Here is a 19,748-nt window from a genome sequence, read left to right as displayed (position 1 = left end):
CTTCTGGGAAGTCTATTTCCTTTACCAGACTGGGGAAGTTCTCCTTCACTATTCAAATAAGTTTTCAATTTCTTGCTCTTCCTCTTCCCCTTCTGACACCCCCTATGATTGAGATGATGTAGCATTTACAGTTGTCCCAGAGGTTCCTCAGCCTCTCCTCTCATTTTTCTGAGTTCTTATTTCTTCATTCTGTTCTGGTTGAATGTTTATTTCTTCCTTTTGTTCCAAATCATTGACTTGAGTCCCAGTTTCCTTCCCTTCAGTGTTGGTTCCCTGTATATTTTCCTTTATTTCACCCTGTATAGCCTTCGCTTCTTCCTTCATTTTGCGACTGAACTCAAATCATTTCTGTGAGTAACCTGATTAGCAGTGTTTTGAACTCTGCACCTGATAGGTTGGCTATCTCTTTGTCGCTTAGTTCTTTTTCTAGAGTTTTGATCTGTTCTTTCATTTAGGCCATATTTCTTTGTCTTGGAGCACCTATTACATTGTAAGGGGCAGAACCTTAGGTATTCAGCAGGGCGGTACACTGCATTGTGGCACTGTACGTGGGGAGGGGTCAGAGAGGGAACAATGCTGTTTGCTCAGCTGTTGCCCAGCTTTCGGTCACTTCCCCTGCTACCCACAAGTGAAATGGGCCCTTCTTGTGCTGATTATCAGATGGGTGGGTCTGTGTACATTCTGGGACCCCATGGACCCCTCTAACAGACTCTCCTGTGAGAGTGGGAGTTTCATTGGCTGTAAGCCTTCAGGTTTTTATAGCCAGAAGTTTTGAGGCTTTAGTTCCCCATGCTGGAACCCTGTCTTGTTCTCCAGTTGTTCCTCCCAGTTTATCGGCATGCAAATATGGGACTGCTTCATCTGCCAGTCACTGTCCTCTCCCTGTTCCCTCCCACCCTGTTGCCCATCTCTACCCCTGCTGCCCATTTCCACCCCTACCTACCAGTCTGGATGAATGTTTTTTATTTAACTCTTTGGTTGTTGGATTTTGATACAGTTTGATTTCTGGCAGTTCTGGTTGCTTTTGTTTTTAAATTGGTTGTTGTCATTTTAGTTGTATGAGGAAGGAAAACATATCTACCTATGCCTCCATCTTGGCAAGAAGTCCCCATTTTTTATAAAAGTTATGCTTTGCTGCCCTGACCAATGTGGCTCAGTTGGTTGGGAATAGTCCCACACAGTGAAAGACCACAGCTTTGATTCCTGATCAAGACACACGCCTTGGATGCGGGGTCAGTCTCCGGTTGGTGTATGTACAAGAGGCAGCTGATTAATGTTTTTCTCTCACATCAATGCTTCTCTCCCTTTCTTTCTTCCCCTCTACCTTTCTAAAAATTTAAAACTCTTAAAAAAATGCTTTACTAACTTTAACATTAGTCTTATAGATAAAAATAATATTATTAAGAACATAACTTCTATTAAATCATGCTTTTGGAGAAGTGGAGTAGTTTTAAGAGCTTTATTTCTAAATTAAACTTACTCGAAAATAATTGTAGACTTGGATGTAACTATATGAGTACAGTATGAAACTATATGAAACTATATGATACTATATGAAACTATATGAAACAGGAGAGATCCTGTTTGCACTTTACCCAATTTCTCTCAGTGGTAACACCTTACAAATGTATTGTACAAAATCAGAGTAATAGATTAGAAGTATTGTGAGCTACTGTGCTTAAACAACAATTAAAATAAATAAATAAAAGTATTGTGAGCTAAACACATCAAGATAAAGTCTGCTTCGCAGGTTAGCTTTTTACAGTAGCTAAATAATATATGAAAGTAAACTAGCAATTCCTCATTGTGAAATCATAATCCTGAGGGTAGGTGGTTCTAAGCCACTACCTTAAGCAGATGAAGATATCCTAAATTTCAATTATATAAATCATCATCTAGAGACTTTCTATCTAGAGACTTTTCAAAGGGATGATCTTATCTAGCATGTGCTAATCAAAGACCTGTACAGACTAGAATAGCTATGTCTAAAATTCAAAGGTCAGTGCAAAATCAGCAAAGCCTTCTTGAGAGTGGTGTAAAAACAAAAAGTGTATCTGGATACGTGCATTCCTTTGACCATGCTATGTCCTTATATGTAGTAGAGCACACAGCACTTAGAAGGCACTTACTACATGATTGATAAGTGAATGAATGAGAATAAATGAATGAATGGAGTACTGTCAGTGATACCAATAAAAATGGTATGATATAATTCAGTAACATCATTAGGGGAGAAAAATGTATTTAAAAAAATGTCTGTAAATTACCTGGTAGAAAGTCTTTATGAGCCTTTAACCTGAATAATTGACACAAATTTATTTTCAAAACAGGAAAGCAAATTCTGAGAGGCCCACAAAAGCACAAAAGAAAAGGAAAGGAACAGAAAGGAAAGGATGTAAAAGTCAGGTGGTGCTTCAGCAGTAATGGACTCTGAGACGAGCAGCCAGGAGGACAGCAGCACACAATGTCACACCAATGCTACTCCCCAGTGTGGGCTCAAAGTCAAAAACTATGTACAGCATTCTTAAGTGCCAAAATTCACAGGAACAACAATTGAACAAGAAAGGAGGAGAATGTGGGTAGAGGTAAAGCAAAACCCAGTAAAAACAGAACGAAGAATGAAGGGAAGAACATGCAGTCTCATGCAGGGACCTTAGTGAGACAAGTGGGCAGGAGGCAATACTCGGCAAGAACAGAGGACTGGGGAGAGGGAGACACACCTCTATCAAAGAAACAAACCGCTTACCCTCTGCTTTAGTGGCAGTACCATCTTTAAGCAAATTAAAAAATAAGGGAAGGGATAACAGGGAACAATTAGTAACATTAAAAAACTTAAAAAGCAAAATGTTATTAGCTACTAAAGAAAGCAAAAGTACAATTTAAAATAAAACTAAAAGAGAAACAAGTTCAATAGCAAAGCAGAATAAAATGCAAGTAAAAGTGCCTGATCTTAAAGTCAGCTTAGCATCATGGGCTTTTGCCTTTGGAAAACACAAAAAAGGGCAACCCAGGGCAGGGTCTCAGTTGATAGTGATTGTTGTTTTTTCGTTTAGTCAACCTTCATCCCATAAAGAGTTCCTTATTCTTGGAACAAAGTACTACCGAAAGGGGTAGGGAGGACGACACAGGACTAAAAACCAAACTACAAAAGAGTCACCCAAAGGGCAGAGGCAAGTGAGAAGTTCAGAGAAGCTAGCTCTAGCAATGCCTATCCCAACTACTTATCAGCAGCAAAGCTGCATAGCATGGTACCTGAATCAAGGCCTACTGATTCCACATCTTCCCTCATGTGTCTGGACTCTAGAAGTTCGGAAAAGGATCATCAACTTTAATGCTATACTTCTGCACAGATGTAAAGTATCAACCTAAGTAGTAATTGTAAAAACTCCTCAGTAGGATGATGTTGTATTTCAGGGTAGTTTGGTTTTTTGTTGTTTTGAACATAAGGAGAATTAGAAGTAGTCAGGAAAGGTAAGAGAATGGGAATACTCCAGGTTTTATTATTTGAAGAGGTAACACTGGGCTGAAAATTTACCAGTGAAGGTCAACTCTACATCACCAGACCAAAAGACCAGGGTGCTTTGACTAGCACTGAGGGACAAGTACATGGTCCATATTAAAATATCCCAAATATGAACAGAAAACAAAAGCTACTTACTGAGGACTCTAAATGGTTTTTACTCAAGTTTTTTAGCAATGAAACAAATACTAATGACAAACTCTCAAGTGTAGGTTAAATACATTGGAAACATAGGAAAGTACTTAAAAAACTGAACTAAAATTAATAGAACTACTTTACCATAGGAAGAGTACTGCCTTCCCTCTAGCAACATAGTATCATAAAAACTCCTACATAATGTTATATCAATTAAATGGCACAAAAGCAGAGCTCCTGTTGGGTTTCTTCCCAAACTAAATGCATCCATCATGTATGAGGTATTTACATACAGAAAACAAGACCAATTTAACAAACAATCCAAACTATACACCTTTCAAACTAATGTTCCTGTCATAATTAGTTTCTTTCCCTATCATATATCTGAGTTAGGTGGCTATTATTACAATAATGTATGGGTATAGGACATAGGTGGCAAACAACAGGGCCCATGGGTCGAATCCAGCCCTCCACCTTGTTTTAATCCAGCCCGGCGCCTTGTTTCTATCGGGTGGTAACACCAAGCTCCCGCTTAACTGTTAAAGAGCAGTTACATCTATACAGTTCTAAAATTACATTCTGCCCTTTGAAAGCAACCACAAGGCTGATGTGGCCCCTGGTGAGAATGAGTTTGACACCTCTGGTTTAGGAGATCCAAAGATTCCATGGCCTTCTCAAGGTTCCCAGGCTAATGAATGGCAGGCCTGGGATCTCCTTTTGGTGTTTGTTCTGTTATTATGCTTCCATGTACAAAACATTTTTAGAACATTAATTTTGGAACTGATTTTGGAATATGTAAATCACATAATTTCATCTTAATGTTTCATGAAGTATAAATTATATTCATTTCCATAAAATCCAAAATAAAACCAATCCAGCAAAGCCCCCAGAGTTTGGCCTTGGACAACTTTGCTTTAACAAAAATAAAATAAATGATTAGCCTTACGTATGGTAGATATGTAGTATCTGCTGAAAACCTGAGAAAATGATATAACACTCTGCCAGATATTAATTCTTTTGAAAATTATTTTTTTAAATCTTTGAGGCTATTGTTAGAGCATGCACTTTAAGTCCACACTCTTCCCAAAGTGGTGCGTGGAAAGACAACACTCTTGTATAATTATGTCGGCTAATAAGGCCAACAACCCTGGCTAATGTAGCTCAGTGGACTGAGCGCAGGCTGTGAACCAAAGGGTTGTAGGTTTGATGCCCAGTCAGGGCACATGCCTGGGTTGTGGACCAGGTCTCCAGTGGGGGGTGCACAGGAGGCAACCACACATTGATGTTTCTCTCCCTTTCTCCTTCCATTCCCTGTCTCTAAGAATGAATGAATGAATAAATAAATACATACATACATACATACATAAATATCTTAAAAAATAAGTCCACCACACTCCTCTGAAGATCCCTACCCTGTTGTCATCCCTTTCCTGCTCCTTCCACACCTCTCCTGCTCCAATTACATTCTCAAATTAGAAAATATCTGCCCTGGCTGGCGTAGCTCAGTGGACTGAGCGCGGGCTGGGAACCAAAGTGTCCCAGGTTCAATTCCCAGCCAGGGTACATTCCTGGGTTGCAGGCCATAACCCCCAGCAACCGCACATTGATGTTTCTCTCTCTCTCTCTCTCTCCCTCCCTTCCCTCCCTAAAAATAAATAAATAAAATCTAAAAAAAAAAAAAAAAGAAAGAAAATATCTAATTACAGTGAGTACCTTTGGTGAATTCCTCACTAAACCCTTCCCCCTCTGCTCCCACCAATGTCAGGAGGGAGAAATGCCAGCTTTGGCAACATGGGAGGAAGCTGTATGGGATGCTATCAAGTGGGGAGTGAAGCTGAAAGAAGGCCGTGCTCAGTGCCACACACCATGCGAGCACCAGTGTACCTGCTTGTCACTAAAAATGATGATGCTCCAGACAAAGTGAACTCTCAACAAAGGGGAACTGTTAATCAGCAGTAAGTGCACAAAGTCACTTATACTTAAACATAAGCACTGCGAGAATGACAATTTCTTCAATTACCGCCTTTTGTAATTAACTAAATAAATCTGAGTAGAGGTACATGTCATCTCAAAGGACAGAACTTGGGGAAAGAGGTGGTGGGGATTTGGTTACCTAAGGATGCATATGACCCTGGAGGTAAAGCTGCTGCAGAGCTGAAGGGTGTAGCTCCTGAAGCTGAGGAGGCTTTGGATTTGGCACTAGCTGCTGCATTTACATCTATATCACTTCGAGATCGCTGGAGGGATCCAGTTGTTGATGTAGATTTGGTACTGACTGAAGAAGCTGTAGTGGTAAAGCAAAAACCATTAGTAAGAACTACACTAGAATTGTAAATACATATCGCTAAAACTACTTTGCTTTTCTTTACAGCAAATACCAAGTTTTAAGAGACGCTGGAACACACAGCACTAACCAATACTTCCTCCTCATCAATAAAGACAAGTTCAACCCATGCTGAGGAAATTCAAAATGACTGCCATGATATATACCTACTACATTTGTCTTGCTGTAATCAAAGATTATAATAAACCCCAAAGAAATTAACATATTTCTGGTTAGTATGAGAAATGAAAACAATAAAACATTGTTCTCATCTGGCTAGCTTCCTCATGATGTGGCAAAAATGTGTACTCTTACCCAGATGCCTGACTTTTTCAGCAAATATTTCACTCTCCTGCCTCTAAGGGCCACCACACTATTGCTGCTGCTCAAAGCATCACAACTGTCTTTACTCTCTGACCAAGTGACCAGAGGGAAGGTCTGCACTGCCTGTGGCAGGGTCTACACATGCTGGGGGGAAGTGAGTGAGAAAAGGTGACAGGGCTAAATTTCTGCCTGAATAAGTCCTCCTGACAATGTATCCCTCACCGCTAACGGCTCCTGGAAAAGTGGGGCTCCACTGGGGGCAGCTGGAGCGGAGGGCAGAGCAGCTCACTCTGCAACCCTAGCGAGGAGCCAAGGGCAGACTCTCCAAGCAGCTCAGCCCACTTGGGGTTAGTAATAGTGGCCTCCATGGACTGCCTTCTCCACACTGTCAGTCTTACCTCTGGAGGTGGTACTTCCAGTAGAACTTCTTTTGGCAGAGAGCGGCCGACTAAAAGTAAAGGTATACAACTGTTTATTATCAAATGTGCACTTTATGTGCATTAATACAAACACAATCTATAATTGAAAATTATGAATGAAGAAGTACTTCATTCATAATTTTCAGAAAAGCTTTACCATTATATTTTGGACTATCTCCCAAACACACAGAGATTAAGTCCTAACTAGAGACAGACATTATAAATACTAAGTGAAGATCTTACATTAAGTCCCAGGTTTTGAATGCCCTTTCTTTACAAACTTATCTCCAAGTTAATACGTACATGCTCTTAGAAGACACTAAACAATTCACTCCAAAACTGTATTATTATACTATCATATAAATTTAACTAAAAACTACTTATGGCAGAGACCAAGGCCACCTGTTTCTTACCATTCCCATAGCATCTTACCTAGTATCAGAATCCATCTGAGGTAACGGGGATTTATAACAGGCACATATACGTACAAACACAGCTAGAACTTGCATTCTCATGCAGCAAATTTTTAAATATAAAATCTCACACTAATGAATTCCTTACTTCAGACTCTCTTGAGAGCTAGAAGATGACCGATCAGATTGCGGCAAAGACACAATGCTGTCCGAGTTCTTCAAGTGGGACTGCAGGGCCTTCTGGTAGGAGGACTCCAAGGTGTGGTATAAGTGCTCTGCTTCTCTGCTGAAGTGACTGTGGAAACCCCAGTAACACCTCGGGAGAACCACACAACTTCCTGTTAGAGCCAGTGGATCGTAAACAGGTATTTCACTGAGCTCTGGAGTACACTACATAACATTTTCAAGGACTGGAATTCTGTTTACCTGTCTTATTTGCAAGAAGACTGGGGGGCTTTAAGGAAGATGGAGCTAAAACATCCAGAACTAGCCTAAAACCTGAAGAGGGCCTCATTAATGGTAGTTTTTATCAAGGCAATTTGACACTTGTTGATTTGAGGTATTTAAAAATTGCCTTAGATAAGACGTACCCCCCAAAAAAAAGGGGAAGTTGTTCAGAACTATTTAAAACTGTTATTGCATTGTAACTGAAGAACTAGAAAAACTGGAGGAGGGGAAGAATACAATACAAGGATAAAAACAGCCTAAGTAGATCATTAGCAAATATATTTCTAATAGTTTTTACCAACTATTAATTTTGTGACTTATTTTGATAGAACTACGGAAGATAAACTTGTGGTGCTTCAGTGTCAGTGTGAGATCCTCTAAAAAAACTCAGAAACCAAAGAAATATAACTTAACTAAGAGAGCAAAGAACAACAAGTATTTGATCAAGGCGTATTAATGCAGCTATGTTAGGCAGTCATATTCCAGGCTAGGAATATTAAACTGTGTCTAGGAGAAGAGCTGGTCAACCACAAAAGCATAGAAAAAATCACAGGTACAAAACCAGCAGTACTTGTCCATGCTCTCCCTGCCTGAGAGAAAGACTTAGCACAAAATTTCTGGTATTTATGGTCATAAATACCAGACTGGCAAAATTATTCCTGGCAAAATTATTCCTCGGGAGATACTGAACGTATGGTGCCACAAGCCACATGACTGGAATGTAACTGCTTCAAATGTGGATGGTAACAGCAAGTCAGCACTGTGATAATCCTGAGCCTCAGCTCACCCCGCCACCCCTGACTGTGATGCATACTTCCCAAACAACTACCTGATACTTGCAAAGATGTGATCACAGGGAAAGAAGCCCTGTGGATCAGGATTTTTTCACAGTAAATCAAGAAGTCAGTTTGGGCCCTGGCTGGCATAGCTCAGTGGATTGAGCGCGGGCTGGGAACCAAAGTGTCCCAGGTTCGATTCCCAGCCAGGGTACATTCCTGGGTTGCAGGCCATAACCCCCAGCAACCACACATTGATGTTTCTCTCTCTCTATATATATATCTTCCTCCCTTCCCTCTCTAAAAATAAATAAATAAAATATATAAAAAAAAAAAAGAAGTCAGTTTGGATTATGACTTGGTTTTTAACAGGGCTTAACGAATAAAAGAGTACACTGAGCATGTATGTAAATGCTCTTCTGATTCATGGGATAATAGTGTCTGTCTCATAAATTTAAAAATGAGCATTCTGTTTTCTACCTCAGTTTTGATAATATTTAGATAATATCAATCACTCTTTCAGGCCTAGGCACTAACCAATCTCTTAAACTAAAAACTATAGAAAAATTATGAAATGACCTTCCAGGGTCATATTTATAAGTCATGATTAACAAAATATTTTGACACAACTTAATGTGTTTTTAATAAGGCAATCTAGACAATGCATATGAAAATAAAAGTAGTGAATAAAAAAGTAGTGTACAAATAAGCACTTACTTTCTAGCTTCTATTCTTGCTTCAGAATCGGCATCATGTATTCCCTTCTTTATTGTTTCGGCTAATACTGATATATGTCTAGATATTTAGAGAAGAAAGCAGCAACAATCATTAACATATATGTTATACAGACTGAAACAAGCATGAGAAACAGCTTCAAAATGGCAATGTGAGAGCCTCTGTGCAACTTAATAAAATCAGAGCATTTTCTGCAAGTCTTCTAATCCTATTGCAGTGCCCTACCTGCCCCACCCCCCACCTAAGTAACCTGGATAACCCTACTTGCTGGTGCGATTTTTTAAAAAGTTATTGGACTTCTGGCCAAGATGGAGGCATAGGTAGACACAACCAAAATAAGATCAGCAACAATTTAGAAACCAGATCTGACAGAAAATTGAACTGTATGGAAGTCAGACAACCAAGGAGTTAAAATATACACTTTCATCCAGACTGGCAGGAAAGGCAGAGTCGGGCAGCCTGCGGAGAGAGGTTGTAGCACAAAAAGACAAAAAGCTGTGGCACCTGGCGCAAGACCACAGTAGGCAGACCCTGGGCATGTAGGCAGCTGGTAGACTCAACGAGGTGGCAAATGTGAAACGAGGCACTGTGCACAAGGCGCCTGGCTGTCCAGGCAGTCCCACATTCACACATAGACAAACCACGGGAAATTGGGCAGTGAGACAGACCACGCAACCCAGAGTCCCAGTGCCGGGAAATAGACCCTCAGGACACTGATTGAAAACACCTGTGGGGCATGAGGTGCAGGGAGAGACTCCCAGCCTCACAGGAGAGTGCATTGGACAGACCCATGGGGTCCTAGAACATGCACAAGCCCACTCAGATGGGAATTAGCACCAGAAAGGCCCAGTTAGCTATGGGGAAGTGGCAGAAGGGACTGAAATCTGAAGGACAGCAGAACAAGTGCCATTGTTCCCTCTCAGACACTGCCCCCACATACAGCATCACAACCCAGTGACTGGGTTACCCCACCCTGGTGAACACCTAAGGCTCCACACCTCATACCTAACAGGTACAACAAGATCAAAAAAAAAAAAGGCCCGAATGGAGGAACAGATCAAAGCCCCACAGCAAATACAACTAAGTGACCAAGAGATAGCCAACCTATCAGATGCACAGTTCAAAGCACTGGTGATCAGGATGCTCACAGAATTGGTTGAATTTGGTCACAAATTAGATGAAAAAATGCAGGCTACAATAAGTAAAATGAAGAAAAATGCACAGGGAACCAATAGTGATGGGAAGGAAACTGGGACTCAAATCGATGGAGTGGACTAGAAGGAAGAAACAACCAAACAGAAAAGAGAAATAAGAAATCAAAAAAAATGAGAGGCTTAGGAACCTCCAGGACATCTTTAAACGATCCAACATCTGAATTATAGGGGTACCAGAAGGAGAAGAGGAAGAGCAACAAGTAGAAAACTTATTTGAACAAATAATAAAGGAGAACTTCCCCATTCTGGCAAAAGAAACAGACTTCCAGGAAGTCCAGGAAGCTCAGAGAGTCCCAAAGAAGTTAGACCCAAGGAGGAACACACCAAGGCACATCACAATTACATTAGCCAAGGTAAAAATGAAGGAGAGAATCCTAGAAGCAGCAAGAGATAAGGAGACAGTGAACTACAAAGGAGTTCCCATCAGATTGTCAGCTGATTTCTCAAAAGAGACCTTGCGGGCAAGAAGGGGCTGGAAAGAAGTATTCCAAGTCATGAAAGGCAAGGACCTACACCCCAGATTGCTCTATCCAGCAAAGCTTTCATTTGGCATGGAAGGGCCGGTAACATGCTTCTCAGATAAGGTCAAGTTAAAGGAGTTTATCAACACCAAGCCTTTATTTTATGAAATGTTAAAGGGACTTATCTAAGAAAAAGAAGATAAAAACCATGTATAGTAAGATGACAGCAAACTCACAATTACTAACAACCACACCTAAAACAAAAACAAAAACAAAAACAAAAACAAACTAAGCAATCAACTAGAACAGGAACAGAACCACAGAAATGGAGATCACATGGAGGGTTAGCAATAGGGAAGTGGGAGGAGGAGAGAGGGGGAAAAGGTATGGAGAATAAGTAGCACAGACAGGCAGAAAATAGACAGGGGCAGGACAAGCATAGTATGGGAAATGTAGAAGCTAAAGAACTTATGACACATGGACATGAACTAAAGTGGGGGGAATGTGGGTGGGAGAGGGTATGCAGGGTGGAGGGGAGTGAAGGGGGGAAATGGGATAACTGTAATAACATAATCAATAAAATATATTTTAAAAATTTGTGGCTTATTTTTCTCATGCCATACTTACTTAGCTCAATCTTTTATGAGCCAAAACAACAAAACCCTATTTTTTTCATAATCAGAACTAGTTTCTATGGACATTTTAATAATTATAATCTTAATACTAAAGAGGTCATGTGCATCACATTTCTGTAATTAAAGACAATGTTTTTCCAAGCTCCACCACTAAGTATGATGAACAATTTTGTAAAATTATGTAACATTTTATAAATAGATCTTCTTTATTTATGTTCTACCCTAGATTAGAAAAAATCATTAAACTGTCTCACTGTCTATTTCACAAAGTTTTAAAAAAAGGGAAATGACTGGAATGAATAGTCTCATACAACACAAGACTACTGATTTTACCAGCCCATTCAAAGTCTTTACCTTCACTCCTTCATTTATTCAATTAATATGAGTACCTGCTTGGTGACAAACACTGAGGTAGGATGAAGGACTACATGGGACTACTTCTGAGTTCTTCATGCTTTTCTGTTCTACTTGCCTATCCCCACATTAAATCCCTCTTTCCACTTTCCACCTCTAAATTCTTAAACTACCAACATATAAAGAGGATATAATACTCATGAGATTAAAAAACAAGAAAATATTGGGAAAAAAAGTAAGACTATCTTCTAGATTCAGAGTATTTTCAGATGAAAATTTACCTCTGGGAAGCTAGGTTTGTTTCATCTCTGACCTTTGCAGTATGGATGGGACTGTCAGAACAATTTATTAAAATTCCACTCTAATAAAATGTTTTATATGCTGTGAAGCTCTTCATAAACTATATGACATACCATTAAAAAATGGGCATAACATCACCATTTATTTCTCCAAATTTCACTCAGAAATAACAAAAAATGACTCTCAGAGTTCAGAGGCATGCTTTTATTTTTCAAGAATTCTGTGATAGCCCTGGCTGGTGTGGCTCAGTGGGTTGAGCATCGACTAGCAAACCACAAGGTCACAGGTTTGATTGCAGGTCAGGGCACATGCCTGGGTCTGGGGCATGGGAGAGGCAACCAATGGATGTTTCTCTCCCTCTATTTCCTCTTCCCTTCCCCTTTCTCTAAAAATAAATAAAATCTTTAAAAAGAAAAGAAAATCGGGTTTGAATTAAAAAAGAAGAATTTTGTCATAGTCCTACTTTTTATTATGATGATATAAAACACCAATCTGAATAAAGAGAAAACTGCTGACTTCCTAAAACAGAGGGATCAAAGAGGAAACTTTCAAATAAGTGAAATTCCTATAAGACCTAAGAGTTAACACCCTCCCTACAAAGAACAACTTTAAACACTGACCTCACTGGAACTGACAAGAATGCCAAGCTGCAGAATCAGAGTCAATAAACAGTTAATCCTGGCTTTGTAGTGGTGATAGTGCACAGGTACCTACATCTCTAGACACCTTAATATTACAATCAAGAAGATTCACTAAAGGCTTCTACCGATACTATGTGGTTCACATCAGTAGAAATAACAGAAGTAGTCATGAGAACAAATACTTAGATTCCTTCATTTCTGATAGAAAGTGGGTTGGACCACTCCCTCAGTCATTAAATCTCAAGATTCAATTCAGGAAAAAACAGCACATCAGATGCTCACCGTTCCAGTGAATGTGTTTGCCATTCTTGTAAAAGTAAATCTAAAAATTCAAAACAGCGTCTGAAAATTGTAAAGGAAAAATATGTAACTTAGTAATTTGTATGTTAGTGAAAATAAAAGCTTTTTTAAGTGAACCAATGCTACTTTTTACAATTGATAAATTTCTTCTTTTATGATTTAAAAAAATGGAACATAAAGATGCAATCAGAATTGACACAATCAAAGCAAATAAAAAAATTGATCATCTCGGGCTGCGAACCAAAGTGTCACAGGTTCGATTCCCAGTCACCTGGGTTGCAGTCCATGACCCCCAGTAACCACACATTGATGTCTCTGTCTCTCTCTCTCTCTCTCTCTCTCTCTCTCTCTCTCTCCCTCTCTCTCTCTCTCTCTCTCCCTTCCCTCTCTAAAAATAAATAAATAAAATCTTTAAGAAAAAAAAAAGTCCTTTAAAAAAATTAATCATCTATGGTGGTCAAGAGGAAAAATTACAGAGATATAGGCACAGGATATAGGAGTTCCCTCCAAATCAGAAGCCTGAGCTTCACGGCAACATTGCTAAAAAGGTACACTTTTGTCATTTGTTTTTATACTACCTCAAATAATACGTGAACACAGTATGCAAACATGCACAAAAGATCAACGTACATTACAGAATCAGGCAACTGGTCTTTGTATTAATTTCATAGAATGCCTTGCACATAAAAAAGTAGAAAAATATACTGAAAAACAAAAAGTGTTTGCTCAATTTTCCTTCTAAGAAGGTCCTGGGTAGTGCTTACAATAGATTTTCTTTCCGAGCTACTCAGCTATTTCCCTCTCTTCATTATTTTAGTACCCTTTCTTTTCCAGTTTCACTTTTGTGATCCTTCTTAGTCTAATCTGTGCACGAAAACAATTCCAGTCTCATATCCTTTGGATTATATTACCATTTTGGGCGAAGTCCAGGATATCCATCTTTATAGGAATAAATCTTTATAGTCTTGGGAACCCATTCAAAGGAACAAGTCAGTAGGTAATTTTTGTCTAATGACCTGACTTTCTTTCCCAAGATGTTCCCAATTCAAAACCTCATAATTCATGCAATTGTTAATCACTCAATAAATCTTTAATAACCCCTTATCCTATGCTAGGTGCCAGATACAAAGTAACCAAGACATGACACAGCAAGGACAATAGACAAGAAATGGTCTGTGTGCGAGAGCACAGGGGCTCTAGAACACACAGGATAGCAATTTAACTCATTCCTAGAGGTAGTAGGGGACTGTGGGGGTTTATACAGCAAACTTTCTCCAAGGAAAGACTGGTGTATGCCTACATCCTTTTCCCCCCTATCGCTTTCCCCACCCCTGCCCCAACATAGGCTGTTGTTTATTCTTTCTCTACCCTTTTCCTCATGTCATTTCCTGGTCTGACATTTCTCATCTCTCTCTCTCTCATTTTAAACATGTGTGTGCATATGTTTATATGTATTTATCTCAGTGAAAAGAGACCTTTAGTACTAATTCTTGTCTTAAATATTAATTTAAAATATCACCTGTAATTAGGTTTTGTTTTCAATTTTTTATACTAACAGCAAACACAGAAGTCTATCAAAGTTGGCATTATTTAAACACATCATTAATTAAAAACTTCAGAATAGAGCTTGTCTCTTTTCTTCACGTACTCATCATTCAAAAAAGCAACTCAAGTTTGAACTCTCTATGAAGCTTCTTGAGAATGTATCTGCTGGTTTTAATCATTGCTCTCTTAATTCCTAAATCCACCACATGTGCTGTAACTCACTCTTACACTGCTTTGCATTATTGTTTGTAATCTCTCCAACTAAAATATAAACTTCTGAAAGACAAGGAAGTTGTGCAATCCATTTCTTACAAATCTTACAAAGTGAAGCTAGGTACAGGTTAAAACAGAAAAGTGTACTGCCTTGGTTACACTGCCCTCTTTGGCTCTCTACCTTTCTAAAGGCAGGAGGCCTAGGCGAGATGGTCTCTTTTTTCTTTCAGCATTAAGAAACATGGTTCTGGTCCTGGCTGGCGTAGCTCAGTGGATTGAGCACGGGCTGGGAACCAAAGTGTCCCAGGTTCGATTCCCAGCCAGGGTACATGCCTGGGTTGCAGGCCATAACCCCCAGCAACCGCACATTGATGTTTCTCTCTCTCTCTCTCTCTCTCTCTCCCCCTCCCTTCCCTCTCTAAAACAAATAAATATTTTTTTTTAAAAAAAAAGAAAGAAACATGGTTCTTACTAAATATAGGAACAGCAATTTGGGTGTGTGTCTCAGAAACTGATGAAGGGGGTGGCATTTCTATTGTCACAGCACTTGCAGGTTGCTAGTCACATTTAGCACCAAAGGCCAGAACTGTTAAATGCTGTATACTGAGTTGTGTTAACCCAAAATTCATATGTTGAGACCCTAACCCCAATATGATGACATCTGGAAAAGATGAGGCCTTCAGAAGATAATGAAGTATGGTTCTCATGATGGGACTGGTACCCTTCTCAGAAGAAACACCAGAGAGCTTGCTCTCTCCCTCTCTCCCTCTCTCTCTGTCTCTGCCATGTGAGGACACAGTGAGAAGGCTGCCTCTGCGAGCTACATTCATTAGAAGCGGGCCACTGAGGAACTCGGATCTCAGACTGCCAGCCCCCAGAACTATGAGTAAACCCATTTCTATTGTTTCAGCCACCCAGGGTATAGCCTTTCGTTACAGCATCCCAAGCTGACTAATTAATCATCCTGTAATGTTCCACCACAAAGATCTGTGACACTTCACTGCAGCAACTCTACCTTATACAAAGGAAAAACACATTTTGAATCTCTCTTGGAGACCTAAAACAGTACTAACAACAATAATAACAGCAGCAGCAACAAATTCTAATACTGGCTATCATTTATTAGATGTATATTACTTCTACTAAATGTTAAATCCTTTTATCTAAGACACTGTAAATCTGCAGAACAACTCTACACAGGGGTAGTACTGGGTTGGCCAAAAAGTCCGTTAAGTTTTTTTGTAAAATAAAAGACACACTTTTCATTTTCACCAATTATTTTATTGATTTGGATATTTTGAATATGTTGGCTTTCTCCTGCTATTGGCTTGTAGTGGATAGAGGCCAGGGGGGCTGCTAAACATCTTCCAATGTATAAGACAGCCCCATAGCAAGGATTGTTTAGCCAAAATGTCAACAGTACCTAGAAACTTCGCAAACCACCGTTGACACATTCAATGAGTCAGTCACAGCACCTACTCCATACACTGCATAAATCTATTTTTTACATTTCAGTTACATTTTTACCTTCCTTGAAATAAAACAAAATACAATTAAGATATTGTATATTTTCTTCTATCTTCAATATTAAAATGGCTGCATAAAAATTCACCAATTTTGATAAGTTTTTTAAAAGCATGCTGATATGACATCTGTCACAACATAATCTAACAAAATTGTTTTGAACGAAGTTAAAGACAACTAAGCACTACTTGTGCCATCATACTGAAAACACTAAACAAACTTTTTGGCCACCCAATACTTTCATTCCCAACAGGACAAATAATTAGCACATGGGAAGAGATGATACTCCAACCCAAGTCTGTCTCTTCTAGAATTGACTATCATCCCTCTATCTTGCTGACTTCACACTCTCATCTCTAAGAGAGCTGAAGCTACTCCACTCTATTTCCAAGGAGAAGCTGAACTGTGGGTCAAAGGCAGACTGCATTCCTTAGCTATATACAATTTGGCCATTTAGTTCAAAATAAAGCTGTTTCAGTGGAAGGAGCAAATTTCTTTTTTCTTAGTTTTATACAGTTGGATTATTTCCCTTCTCTTCTTCTGCATGCCTTCCATGAAACTGTAAGATGTAAATGGGGCTGCCACATGCTTAAGAGGCTCCCCCTAGGCATAGAAACCTGGCAGGATCAACATGACATCCTAGAAAAGGATGGAAATAGTGGGCAGCTAAGGTACACTGGGTGCAAAACCTGAGAAGGAAGGCCTCTTTTACTGGGCTCAAATCAAGACACAGAACTACAGGAATGAAGCCAAGAGGCTGTTGCCCATTAATGTACACTATAAAGCTCCTGATATGATCCACTGAGAGACTTCAGTGGTATCCATAAATCCCCTGAAAATCTACACAAAAACCACCCTTATGTATTTACATTTTCCTGGCAAAAGGGGCCACAGATCTGAATAGACTCTCAAAAGACTCTGTGACTCAATAGTCAAGAATCATGAATCCCACCTGGAAGAGCCCTTATTTCTCACATGTCATCTAAGGCAGCTCATCAGGACACAAGAAAAAACAGGGACTTAGGAACAAAGCCCTAGCTAGCTATCCAGGTTGTATCTTCTGGGTGTATCTTCCATAACTATGAAAAGAAGCAGGTGATTGGTCAGGATTCAGAATCCCAAAAATCACTATGGAAAGATGCAAATACACACCTATGTTAATATTAAATAGCTGCCATTATTTTTTTTTCTTGCATGTGTGTAGTTACTACCTTCATTCAAAGAATGGGTTGCTCCAATGATGTAGGTAGAGAGACGATCTCAGGAAAAAATGTACAGTGGGGTCCTCTACCCTTCCTCCCCACCCAATCCCAATTAATTCACACACACACACAATCATTCATTCACTCTTTCTCACATACACATGCATATGCACGTCTGTAAGCACAAATAATAAAGGTTGCCCAAATATACTTTCACAACTATTTAGATCATAATCCTTCAATGCAAAGGTACTGCAGCTACCTTAAACAATATTAAACATTTCAAACACATTTTTCCCATTGAGAAAATTTTAAAATTTGTTTTGGTTTTTAAACAGTGCAAAAATAATAAGGAAACTATTTAAAAATTTACCTTCTAACTGCAACAGACTTAGAGGTACAGTTGCTTGTTATGACAGGTATTAGCCTAGGAATGTGCGTGTGCTGTAGAGAAGAACAAAAAAAGAGTGAACACCTGGAAATACAAAAATAAAACATAACTGAGACAAACATTTCCTTACTAACCTACCTAAAGCACATATATCATCAAATTAGAATTCCACTGAGTTTAGAAAGGAAAAAAGAATATCACCGGATACTGCCAAAGGCCATGACAAAATTTACATAGTCAAAACAAACAACATGATATGTAAATAAGTCTAAAATCAAAACAAATTGTTGGTATAAATTCTAAACCTTCTGAGTAACACAGGTCTGAGTGAGTTCAAATTGGATCAGCAGACCAATTTATTTTGATATTGTTTCAATAGAAATGTCCAGTAATAGCTCTGGGTTTAACATTTGAAGTAGGCAGTGCAAACAGTAAAAACTGAAAATAATACAAAGTAACCTACAATGACCAGGAATATTCTGGGTTGATTTTAGTTAACATCAGCAAGCCCCAGTTGCAAGGGTTGCCTCTGGGAAAAAGGGACTTACTTGAGGGTGGGGAGAGGTGATACAAAGAACTTTCATTTTAAGCTTTTATGAATGACGAGGTTTTACTGAAAACTTATACATAAAACACTCAAATAATCATTTAAATCTAAATAAATGTTTAGAAAACTTAACTGAAGAGAATATTGTTTTTGTGCTTGCATGCAATTAAGTAAATAATAATTATAGGTGAAAACCAAAACCACAAGCACAAATACCTAAAGTGGAACAAATGGGGACCAAGAAGCATAGGAGTATTATTTGGAGATATAAAGAACAGAGTAGAAACTCAGAAGCAGATGGAGATGTTTGAGTATTTAAAAGCAATGAGTCAATGGTCAATACCTCACTAAATATATGTCATACACAAAATTCACATTATGAGATGTGAAAGGCTCACATGCTGTAATTAAGTGACATAAAAATGGCCAATACTATATATACAATATGACTCTAACTATATGTAAACCACTCTAATGAAAAATGCCTCTGAATATTGCTTATCAACCACTGATATTTACCACTTGCTATTCTATGTATGGCCCCAAAACATATTTACCCGAATGATTAACCTAACAGCTACAACACCGGAAGTAGCCATAATTTTGGCACTGTTTGGAATTAAATTAAAGATAGTTGGCATAATGGCTTCGGCTCCATGGTCAAATTTATTCCCCAGAACTGATGATAGATGCCTGCAATAAGAAATGAATAATGAACAGTAGTTACATTTCTTGCAAATAGTGAAGCTTATAAAACCTCTTAACATTTTAGAACCTTCATTTAAAGTTATCTAGGGATAAAGGACAAGAGTCTCAAATCTTTCCAATATACATGTAGAGGACCTAGCAAACAATTAGCCCAAGAAAAGTGTTCCTTTTTTTAAATAAGTCATTTCCAACTAATTACACTTCAAATAGCAAAAAACAAATTATCATATACTAACAAAACATAAACATGAAAACATTCCCTCATCCTTTTTTCCCCCTCCCTTTTATTTTTAACACAAAATATTCACACTTCAATGTCTGCAACCAAAACTCTTTTTTATGGGGGGTGGGGGGGGACCAGTTAACACAAAGAGAAATGTCTTTGCAACATTTTTATTTTTAATTTACTGATTTCAGAGAAAGCAAGGAAGGAAGAGAGAGAGAAACACTGATCTACTGTTCCACATATTTATGCATTCATTGGTTGATTCTGGTATGTGCCTGACAGGGGCTTGAAACTGCAACCTTGATGTATTAGGATAATGCTCTAACCAACTGAGTTACCCTGCCTTGGCTGCAGCCAAAAGCCAAAACTTTTAAACAGCCACAATGCCACCTTAT

At 38.8% G+C, this 19,748-nt stretch overlaps 1 protein-coding gene across 46 annotated transcripts in view; it reads right to left on the bottom strand.

The window, feature by feature from the left end:
• Positions 1 to 19,748, bottom strand: part of CLASP1 (cytoplasmic linker associated protein 1) — a 291,646-nt gene that overhangs the window by 100,192 nt on the left and 171,706 nt on the right. For 18 of the 46 annotated variants that reach the window (XM_036023554.1, XM_036023563.1, XM_036023565.1 and 15 more), the window contains 9 exons: positions 18,977 to 19,112; positions 17,855 to 17,925; positions 12,980 to 13,039; positions 9,075 to 9,152; positions 7,283 to 7,450; positions 6,701 to 6,750; positions 5,769 to 5,939; positions 3,253 to 3,300; positions 2,747 to 2,770 (listed from right to left, as the gene is read on the bottom strand). In XM_036023554.1, coding sequence (XP_035879447.1) covers positions 2,747 to 2,770; positions 3,253 to 3,300; positions 5,769 to 5,939; positions 6,701 to 6,750; positions 7,283 to 7,450; positions 9,075 to 9,152; positions 12,980 to 13,039; positions 17,855 to 17,925; positions 18,977 to 19,112 — 806 coding nt within the window. The remainder of the gene's footprint in view (positions 1 to 2,746; positions 2,771 to 3,252; positions 3,301 to 5,768; positions 5,940 to 6,700; positions 6,751 to 7,282; positions 7,451 to 9,074; positions 9,153 to 12,979; positions 13,040 to 17,854; positions 17,926 to 18,976; positions 19,113 to 19,748) is intronic. The other 28 variants (XM_028533500.2, XM_028533503.2, XM_028533505.2 and 25 more) reach the window with 3 other exon arrangements.

This window comes from Phyllostomus discolor, chromosome 4 (genome assembly GCF_004126475.2).
Source record: "Phyllostomus discolor isolate MPI-MPIP mPhyDis1 chromosome 4, mPhyDis1.pri.v3, whole genome shotgun sequence".
In the NCBI taxonomy this organism is placed as follows: Eukaryota; Metazoa; Chordata; class Mammalia; order Chiroptera; family Phyllostomidae; genus Phyllostomus; species Phyllostomus discolor.
The sequence above is the reverse complement of the archived record's forward strand: the minus strand, read 5'-3'. Positions and strand labels throughout refer to the sequence as shown.